This window comes from Astyanax mexicanus, chromosome 21 (genome assembly GCF_023375975.1).
Source record: "Astyanax mexicanus isolate ESR-SI-001 chromosome 21, AstMex3_surface, whole genome shotgun sequence".
NCBI lineage: Eukaryota > Metazoa > Chordata > Actinopteri > Characiformes > Acestrorhamphidae > Astyanax > Astyanax mexicanus.
The window spans coordinates 4058262-4069196 of record NC_064428.1 but is presented as its reverse complement, the minus strand read 5'-3'; the positions used below and the strand labels follow the sequence as shown (position 1 = coordinate 4069196).

At 36.3% G+C, this 10935-nt stretch overlaps 1 protein-coding gene across 1 annotated transcript; it reads left to right on the top strand.

Annotated features, from left to right (window-relative positions):
* Nucleotides 1–9267, top strand: pdia2 (protein disulfide isomerase family A, member 2). The gene is made up of 11 exons (XM_007240945.4): nucleotides 1–329; nucleotides 2678–2884; nucleotides 2987–3120; nucleotides 3495–3632; nucleotides 4000–4116; nucleotides 4198–4323; nucleotides 5909–6103; nucleotides 6819–6939; nucleotides 7030–7211; nucleotides 7951–8160; nucleotides 8658–9267. The coding sequence occupies exons 1-11, from the start codon at nucleotides 98–100 to the stop codon at nucleotides 8724–8726; spliced, it is 1731 nt and encodes a 576-aa protein (XP_007241007.3). The 5' UTR covers nucleotides 1–97; the 3' UTR covers nucleotides 8727–9267.
* Nucleotides 9268–10935: the final 1668 nt, after the last annotated feature.

The window sequence follows — 10935 nt, the reverse complement described above, 5'->3', positions numbered from 1 at the left end:
ATGACTCGTCACTATTAGCGCTCTCTTATCAGCACCAGCACAGCCAGACAGCAGCACCACATCTCTCCAGCCCTCCTGAAGAACACCACTCTCAGCCATGAAGCTCCTGCACCTGCTGCTGTTCTCGCTCCTGCTGGGAGCTTTATACGCGAAGGCAGAAGAAGAGAAGACTGAGGAAGGATCTGAAGAGGAGAAAGAAGAGGAGGAAACTGAACCAGAGAAAAAAGAGAAGACAGAAGAGATAACTGAGGAGAAGGACGTCTTGGTTCTTCACAGTGTAAACTTCGACAGGGCCCTCAGCGAGAGCAAGTACCTGCTTGTGGAGTTCTGTAAGTACCTTAAGAACGGACTCGTATTTAATGAATTAAGTAATGAATGTGTAACAGGTGAGGGACAGGTGAGCTACAGGTGATGTTTCTAGATCTTTTGAATTGTTGAACAGTCAGTTTGATCTGGGATCATGATTACTGTAGGGAAATGCAGGTAGTGAAAATTCCAGGTAACTCTCCTTTTGAATAATAAAATCCACGAGGCATGAAGTAATTTAAAGAGCTTTAGTGAGGAATAGTTCACTGTAGAGAAACTTACAGTCACAACTCACAGAACACAGTCCACAGTAATGGTGAATGGAACCTTAATGGTAATGGGTGACACACTTGTGATTCTTGACAGTAATAAAATGGTTATGTAGATTTTGTAGACATGGTGACCAATGGTTTCTTTTATTGCCACTGTTAACAAAATCTGAGTATGCTGCTATGTTGTCTTCTGTGCGTAAAATTGTTATAAAAGAAATTTTGACAAACTGGTGGACTTCCCCTGTGAGACACACAACATATTTTATATTTATTTTAAGATGCAATTGATCCAAAATGTGTTAAGAAAGAGTTTAAAAGTATTTTCCTTTCTTTTGGTCAGAATAGACATGTTCATAGTTTGAACCTAGCAGATGTTATAACTAATTTCATTAAAGTGTTATTATTTGGCATACAAAATAAGTAAATACATTTAAAAGTCGACACAATATTTCATTCATCACAACACAACACCACAAAAAGGTGCTATTGCTTGATTATAAAAAAAATCAAATAGTGTTAAAATGAATCTAAAATAACCCAAACATCTTTGTCTTTGAGTCATTAGCCTACGTGTTATACATATAGTTCGTTTTCTGCAAAATCGCTGCATTTCCAAAATGGCAACATTACAGGAGAAGGAAGATGTCCTTCACTCACTGCAAACTTAATGCAAAGAGATTTAATTCCATACTATTTTGGAGCATTTTTATTTGTTCATTCATCTATACACAATGAAAAACATAAATCACGTTATGCCAAAAAGTGTAAAACTGCAACACTTGTAGATTTGTAATTGTATATTATAGTAGATAACAGTAGACTAAGTGTGTCAGCACATATTTCTCCTTTCCAGAGCCCAACCCCCACTAAAATAAGTTCAGGATATGTGTGCAACTCCTATCAACAGCAAACATATCTGCACAGATGCAAATTTTCCCATCCCTGACCAGAGAGTGTGCGAATTTGCCACGTGACCAAGATTAGTTAAGACACGTCTTTATTTGGAGCTGTGGTCTACAGCATTGCTCCTAAACGTCAAGGGGAAAAAGTAATTTTCATATCTTCTTTTAAACAAATAGTTTCTGACGTTTGAACACTAAAGTCTCAGTATACTGATCTGTCCAAAGTCGATACAGTTGTGGTTAAAAGTTCACATCAGTTCATTATGGGCATTAGCCTTCAATTAATTTCTTTAAAGTGTTCTTTGAACACACACAGACATACAAACACACACATATACATATATATTTGTATAAATAGTATTTCGCAAAAGTGAGTACACCCCTCACATTTTTTAAAATATTTTTTTATATTGTTTTGTAGGACAAGACTGAAGATATCACTTTTTTATTATTTTATTTCAAATTTTTCCCTATTTTCTCCCAATTTGGTTATCCAATTGTCCCACCGTTTTGTGCGTCCCCATCACCGATGGCACCCCTTTTTTCGAGCTGCCTCGTGCCACCTGGCGCCATCTTTAAGTGTGATGGGAAGAGAGCGCCATCTACCCACCTGGAGGGAGCAGGGCCAATTTTGCTTGCCTGCTTGCCTTCAGCAAACTATTTGCAGGCTTTCTTGTGTGTCAGTTTCTGAAGAGGCCTCCTTCTAAGACAGTGCCATGCAGACAGTGTTGATGCAGTATGTGGTATATGATCTGAACACATGGACTCAACTTCTTGGTTGGGCCCTGGGGAGGGATGTTCTGAGTGATATCGGTTCCTTGAAAATTGCTGTATGACCCTGGCCATTGTGCTGTATCTCAGTGTTAGGGGGTTGGCAATCTTCTTTTAGCCTTGGTCATCTTTGTGGACAGTAACAATTCATGTTTCTCACATCTTCTTGCCATGAAGTGCCATGTTGAATATCCAGTGGCCAGTGGCCTGCTACCAATGCTCACCTGGGCCTTGTAACAGTAATGAGTCACATGACAGCATGCATTTGAAAAATGGTTAATTGGGCACAATTTGAGACTTGCAGTGCATAAATATTAAAAAAACGTAAAAATCTATTTTTATTTTGTATAGTATTTCATTAATACATGTATTTGCTTCTCCTGGCCTCTTACATTAAACATTCTCTTCCTCCCTGTCTCCTGAAAGATGCCCCATGGTGTAGTCATTGTCGTATGCTGGAGCCAGTTTATTCCCAGGTTGCCAGGCAGCTAAAGAATGAGTCTTCTCCCATACGACTGGCCAAGGTTGACGCCACCGAGGAGAAGGAGCTAGCTGAGGAGTTTGGTATTGATGGCTTTCCAACACTTAAATTTTTTAAAGAGGGCAGAAGACAAAATGCCACTGACTTTACAGGTGACTTCACTTTCTCAAATACTAAAATGATCAATCCAGCTATTTTGATCTATTTAGCTATAGTTAATTCCTGTTCTGACTAATCTTCTTCATATGTTAAAGGAAAGCGGACTGAGAAGGGTATTAAACTGTGGTTGCAGCGACAAGTGGAGCCCCCAGCTACTGTCCTGAAGAATACCAAAGATGCTCAAGAACTTCTGGATGCACATGATGTGGTTGTGGTTGGATTTTTTGATGTAAGTATTTTTCATTTTTTCTGCTAATAATGTCCACTGTTATTTAAATCTAAATCTAATTGTAAAGTGAAGTAGATCTACTTTCCAAAAAAACATAAAAATAGTCTAGATGTTGCTGCACAGTACTGATTACTAATTAACCATATTACACAGAGTACACTAAATACACTAAACATTTTACATTATTTTAACTATTAAAACATTTAAATTAATCTGTCTTCTTTAACTTTATGATTTAAACATTTAGAAAATGTATTCATCTTCCATTCACCAAATTATTCACAATAACACTTTGGCTAGGGGTGCCCAAACTTTTGCGTGGCACTGAAACCTTTCATTCTCTCTCTCTCTCTCTCTCTCTCTCTCTCTCTCAGGACTTGAATGGGGAGGAGGCTAAAGTGTTTTACAGCGTTGCAGTGGACATGGTCAGCCTGAATTTTGGCATCACCAGCAGTCCAGAGCTCTTCAAGAAGTATAACGTGAACAAGGACTCAGTCGTGCTCTTCAAAAAGGTGATCTTGATTGTGGTCATGACATCATTTCAATTAAAGGATTACAGAAAAAAACTGTGCTCCAATTAGATTTCTAGTTGTGTTGTAGTCGCACTATTATCTCATATTGCATTACATAAATATCAAATGAATAGATTTTAGAATGACCAAACTGAGCTGAAAAATTAAGGAACAAACACAAAACTAGCAGCTGTGATAGTAAGTAGCAGGTAAAATAAGTAATAAAGATACATTTTAGACCCTAAGCAGACTATTTTCGATGAAAACCCGAGAAGACATGTTTGTATTGAGTTGACATGCAAAGATAATTGATTGATAATAGAATGACCATGGAGTGTCCTGTTGTTTGTGTGCATGTGTCTTGTAGTTCGATGACAAGCGGGCAGACATTTCCCTCCCTGAGGACGGCAAGCTGGACAAAGACAACCTGGTCACTTTTATCCAGAACAACAGTCTTGAGCTCATCATCACATTTAGTGAAGAGGTGACCGTCATATTCAGTTGTTTATAACCAGTCTCACTTTGCCCTTATTTATCCATCTTTTCTTTCTCCCTGTCTCCTCAGAATGCTGATAAGATCTTTTCCTCCAAAGTCCATAACCACATCCTTCTCTTCATAAACACAACCATCGAGTCCCACAATGCCCTGCTTGATGACTACAGAGCTGCTGCAGTCGAGTTTAAAGGGAAAGTGAGTTTTGAGCAAATAAGATAAACACAATCACCAAACAGATATATTTAATAAGCTTTATTTATTTATACTCCTATACTATCTGTAAAAAATTGATAAAAGAACTACTGGTGAGTTTCTGTGATTGTGAATTGTATGTAAGTAGTATGTGCACTGACTTCCAATAGGCATTAAGTTAAGGCCAGTTTGTGCTCAAAACAAAGCAGAGCATGGAATAAAAGTCAGATTTTTTTTTGAAAGGAACATGTAAAGAACCATAATGCATTCTGGAAAAAGGCATATGGACTGATAGGCCTCTATCTTGCACCCTGCACAAGGCTCGTAGTGATGCTAGTTGCTATCTTACACCCTACTAACAGTCTGTTTTCATGCTTTCCGTCTGTGAGTTTGGAATATGTGTATGCGTGATGGTCTGGAAGTGGGGTGTGTTCAGGTAAATTTCTGGTGTATTCCTATCTTGATGATGGAAAACACAGGTGTGCCACTGACTGATTTAAACCCTGACAACGCTGCTCAGTGTGTGGTTGATGACTCGCCTTACAGGTTGCTAAAATATATAATGTTAAAAATTAACTTAACTGCAAATAAACTGCACAATTTTGCGCATAACTCCTATCAAGCTTTGGGCTTGTGTTCCAGCCAGTGGCAGGGGAACATTTCAGTGGTAGCTGGAAAAATAAATGTATTTAAACACAAGTCAATTCTGAAAGAAACATCACTGTAAAAATCTAAAGACATCATTGGAAGTCTGTGGATAGACTTTAGAAGAGCAGTGCAGCAATTAATCTCACATAAAAATAAAAAAAAACTACAAACAGGAATTTAAAGACTCAGAGCTGCAAAAAAAACATTTATCAGCTGTGATACTTGTCAAAAGGGCTGTTACTTAGTAGTAGTAGTCATTTTGCTTGGGAATAACTTTGCTGTTATTCTGAAACTATAAAGCATGGAAATAAAAAGTCACTTTGTCTGAATGAATAAAGATATATTGATTTTAGTTGTATGCTATTTGGAAATTATGTAATATTTTGCTTTGACTGGGGTGCTCAAAATCATTCATGCCACTGTATACCCAGTATTAGTAATCAGTTGAAACCTGTACAAAATATTAAACTGGAGGTTTGCGTGAAGCAAAAAGTTACCCAACGAGGGATTAACAAATTTCAAATGTGGTATAGTGCCTCTGCTGGCTGGTTGCAGTATTATATGTGGCTCCATTCATCCCCGTAGGTTTCAGTGACCAAACATTTTTCATTTCCTTTTTCTCATATTTGTGTTTTTCTAATTTTTCAGTGTTTAATTGTCGCAATTTATAGCTTAGCACTTAATAATGTATAATGTATAACTTAAACACAAAAACACAATAGAGAATACATCATCATCAGCATCATCAACCATAGCTGTTAATTCTAATACACACATCTAAACAAGCTTTTTATGTGCTGTATCAGAAAAGCCAGATATTCAGGGTTCCAATATTAATATTAGTGCTGGCATTAGAAAAGAAGGGATGGTGTTTGGACATCCTGGTTAGATGAATGATGTTTCTGTTTTTCATATAGATTATTTGTGTTTGTGAACATAGGTTCTGTTCATTAAGATAGACGTCAACGAAGAGGTTTCCCATGTGATGAAGTATTTTGGTATTTCTGCGAGTGACACTCCTGTTCTCCGCTTCATCAACACTGACACGGTGAAGAAGTACGCCATGGAGGAAGAAACCATCAACAAGGACACACTGAAGACTTTCTGCCAGGGTGTGCTGGATGGTAAAATAAAGGTTAGCAAAAGGGCTGATCAATATATTGTATATTATTTTGATGTTGGCTTTTACCGTGCTGATATTGAAGAAGTCTGAGCATTCTAATAATTTACTTTTATTTTGTTTATTTCTTTACTTAGTTGAGTAGTTCTTGCTTCTTATAATCTGGATTCGAACATTACTCAAATATTCACTATTCACTGTATACCTGTAACTCTACCTCTTCACTACTTTACTTTAACTGATGCTCTCAAACACTTTATTAAGAGACAAGAAATTCAAGTAATTAACTCTTGATAAGAGGAGCTACTTTGAAGAATAAAACATATTCTGGTTTAACACTTCTTTGTTTATTAAATAATCCTAAATGTTTTTTCTTCATAGTTTGGATGATTTCAGTATTAATCTACAATACATTTTTTAAATAATGAAAAATCAATGAATTTAAAATGCATCCAAACTTTTGACTGGTACTTTATATAAAATATTTTAATGAAAATAAATGTTGTTGCACTGATGCAAAAAATGCAAAACATTTTTCAGAATTATTAATGTCAAAACTATAACCAAGAACATGCTAATCCAGACACACAAACATAAATATTTCAAACAGTTTCTTGAGTTGTTGTGGCCATATGTGACATCATTGCTTTAGTAAAGAACACTTATTTTAAATTGTAATTTACTCTAAGCTAATTTATTACTAAACTGATCCTCATCTGTCTTTTTACAGCCTCATCTGATGAGCCAAGAGATTCCAGAAGACTGGAATAAGAATCCTGTTAAAGTCCTGGTGGGGAAGAACTTCGAACACATTGCCTTTGATGAGAGCAAGAATGTCTTTGTGGAATTCTGTAAGCAGGATATATTCTGTCTCTTCATAACACAAGTAAAACTACACAGTCAGATCCGTGATATTTGCTATTATCTGTTATTTTGTTCAGATGCTCCGTGGTGTGGTCACTGTAAAGAACTTGCCCCGGTGTGGGAGAAGCTGGGAGAGAAGTATAAGGACCATGAGGATATCATCATTGCCAACATGGACTCCACAGCCAATGAGGTGGAGGGAGTAACAGTGCAGGGATTTCCCACCCTGAAATTCTTTCCAGCAGGGACTGAAAGAAAGGTCAGTCTTAATGCAATTTTATTATTATTTAATTAGATTTTTGAAATAAGTATCATTATTTTTTTATTTTTTACTCATTATAATAAAACCCATGTCATTTTGAGGAGAAAGTAAAGGGCCACATGTCTTATTTCTCATTAAAATCCATTTTCCAAAGATTTGATCATTTAAAGTAATTTAGTGTGAACCTAGCCTTAGTCTGTTCTACACAGTAGTGATTCTGGGTTTAGGTTAAGAGATTCTGTATCCTGCAAGAATTCTTGAAGCCCCAAACTCTAGATCCGCATATTTCAACTCCACTCCTGAAGTAGCCCTGCACTTCATAATGCTGTGCTGACTGTATCCTAAACAGGGCATTAAAAAATCCTAAATCCTAAATAAAAACGTGTGACAAAGCCAACTTTTTACAAAAATGACTAGGTAACACAATCTACTATATTTAGACTAAGAAGATTTACACCCCCCAAAAAATCCTCAAACAAAGAATCATTAGAAACATACTATAGGTGCACTTCTTTCTACTTTATTAAACATTTTATTCTTATGTCAAACATTTTAATAAATGTTACAAAACTACTCCCTCAAGGTTGGACAAGGTTATAATGCTTTATTATTTATTACAGTTTTGTTTGCTACTAAATCACTACAGTCTCTGCACCAAACACACTCTGGATATGATGAATAGAGTTTATTTTTTTTCAGAAAATAACAAATTATGTTTTTAACACTCTGATATCAGATTGTAGATTACAATGGAAAGAGAGATTTGGAAACATTCTCCAAATTTCTGGATAATGGTGGAGTGTTACCTGAAGGGGAGAGTGAGAAAGAGGATGATGATGATGAGGATGACGATGACGACGACGATGATGACGATGATGATGAAGAAGATGATAAGGACAAAGATGAAGAAAAGGACAAGGTCAAGAAAGACAGTGAAGAAGAAGAGGTCTGTAGAATATATATAGAATACACAATTCATACTTTCCTTACATGAAAACAACAATTTAAAAACAAATTAAGAATACTAAAAGATTTTTTTAAGCTAATGGCATCAGCAGCGTGTAATAACTCAAACTGTAAATGGTGTGGCTGTGTGTCATGCCAAGGGACTTCTTATGTACCACAGGCCTTTACAGTTTATCTTTAGTTATAAAAAAGTGTAAAAAGTGTAACACAAACCCCTGGAGCTGTTGGGGCCTGCAGATTTGGGTTGGTTTTAGAAGAAGTCCTGGAAGATTCTGGAGATCTTTGAAGAAAATCTTGGTTGGGTATTAAAAAGGTGATACTAGTTCACAAACCCACGAAATTTTGTGAACTGCCCTCATTAGAAGCTGATGTCAGGCTATGCATCATAACAACCAGTGGTCATTGAAGTGGGTTTTTGTACAAGATTTTTATTAAAACATTCCTTTAATTCATGTTCTTTCTATCATTTCTCTTCAGGACTCACGAGAGTCGGCAGAAGATTCAGAGAAACCCAGCAATGAATCCAGCAGCAAAGATGAGCTGTAAAAAAACAACTCAGGAATCAAGCAACTTGTATATCACCAGAGTTAAATTGCATAAAAGCGATACAACTGAAACTAAATAGACTATTGGATCACAGGTTCTTTTCAGGAAGAATCAGTTCCCTACACTGAACCATTTAAACGTCAGTCTATGCAACAATGCCGAATCACTGATCATAGTCATGGTTTAGGTGTATAAAATAAACATCTCTCTTGTTCTCTTACAGACCCCAGGTAATCTCAGATCACCAGACCTCAGGTCTAGTCAGAGCATTTCCCAGGTGTTTCTACAGACCTCGAGAAAGAAATGGGAAATGTTCTTTTTTTTAACAATCAGATTAATTCCAAATAAAAACCCTGAAAGATTTTGACAGATGTAAATGCACATATAAAACAGGAAACATCAGAAAGTATTATGGTATATCCATTCATTGGCTTTTGATTGTGTATTTAGTCACGTTTTTATAATGTGTTTAAAAAGTTAGATTTAAAGCATTTCTAAACCCTGTTGAAACTGTTTTAACTGAATAAACTCTACATAATAACTGCTGTTATGTTATGGCTTTTAACTTAGCATATACTTTTCTTAAAATAATCTTTTCTACTTTTTCCTCACAGAAATAAATAAGACGTAGTGAAAGACGCAGTAAAAAATATTTGGAGATGTTTGGCCCTTTTGCAATATGTATTTTATATACTACACATACTTGCAAACATGTGGCCAAAACCAAAGACCCAGTAACATCATAACAACCTACTAGGAAAAAAGTGCAACCACTGGGAATAACATACCAACTACATGGAAACACTTTAGCAACCAAATCCTGCACCAATTCTACAGAAACCACCTATCAGCATCCTGCCAACCATTTTGGGCATCATTATTATTCTCAAACTATAAATATTTTTGACTAACTATTTAAAGACATTTGCAACAGCTGTACAACCATTTGGGATAAGCATATCAATTGTCTGCAACCACACAGTAAACATGTAATATACCAAAGTAACTGCTCATCTCCAATATAGCTAGCAGCCACTATGAAGAGCACTGCTCAGCTCTATAGTCCGAGTCCAAATCAACTACTTTAACTGGGCAATTACACCAACATTAGAACCACCTGCCTAACACTATGTAAATTCTCTTGTACTGTTAAAAACTCTATAAGATCTGTGAGGCAGTCCTGTGGTATTTGGAACCAAAATGCCAGCAGCAGATCCTTTATGTTAAAAACTCAGGCTTCCGTGAATCAGTAAATATCCAGGTAGAGCTCTTACATGGTCAGTAAATAAATACATGATCTTTCCAATACAGTGAGTACTGAGTGTATGTTTGCTCTAAACAGTAAGCATGTCATGTGTTTAATTGTGTGTATAATATTTTTAAAAACTATGGAGGTATTCCTCACATGACTCTATTAAGGTGTTATGCTAAAATCCACTTTATTTTGTTCAGTGGCGGACCGTGCTTACTGGCCATGGGTCTTCACTAGACATAGCCAAATAAAAAAGTGATCGTAATATTAAAGACACCTCCATACCACTGTTGTCATAATCGCATGTAATATGTGCAAGGTATACTGCTTTATCATTATAACCACCGAATGCCACGTCAGTTAGAAGTCTAAACATCACAATTCGTTCACAAATATCAGCAAATAATTAAAAGTTAAACAATTATTCATTATAAACATACTATCAATTAAACAAGCACTCACCACAATGGATCACATGAATACAAAATCCATCTTCATTTCTTTCTGAACGAACTGCTTGATGACGCGATCATACAGCTGCTCCTTGCCTTTTATTTTCAAAACAAGCTCCTTTTCAATAGCAATTGAAGCCAGTGCAGATAGTCTGGACTGTCCTGATGTGTTTCTTGCGTAAGTCTTAATACGTTTCAGTGCAGAAAACTTTCTTTCCACAGAAGCAGTTGAACTATTTTAAGTTAAACTGGTCAGTAAATATAGCTGGTGCAAGTCCATTGCGTTGAAGGAAGATATGGTCAGTTTGAGATTTGTCTTGAAAATCGTTCAGGGAGTACATCACAGAGATAAGATCCAAAGCTATCTGTCAGGGAAAGCAGTCTTAAAGTAACTGTGGGTCCAGGATTGAAAGAAATGAAAGTTTTTCAAGATCTTTAAAACGGTCCTGCACTTGATTTAGAATACTATCTAAAATACGTCCATGCAGCGCCTTGTAGTGTGCAC

Excerpts from the sequence above, each read along its gene's own strand:
- pdia2 (XM_007240945.4), top strand. The coding sequence starts at position 98 with ATGAAGCTCCTGCACCTGCTGCTGTTCTCGCTCCTGCTGGGAGCTTTA. Across the intron at positions 330-2,677 it reads GTACCTGCTTGTGGAGTTCT|ATGCCCCATGGTGTAGTCAT; the intron begins GTAAGTACCTTA and ends GTCTCCTGAAAG. Across the intron at positions 4,324-5,908 it reads CAGTCGAGTTTAAAGGGAAA|GTTCTGTTCATTAAGATAGA; the intron begins GTGAGTTTTGAG and ends TTGTGAACATAG.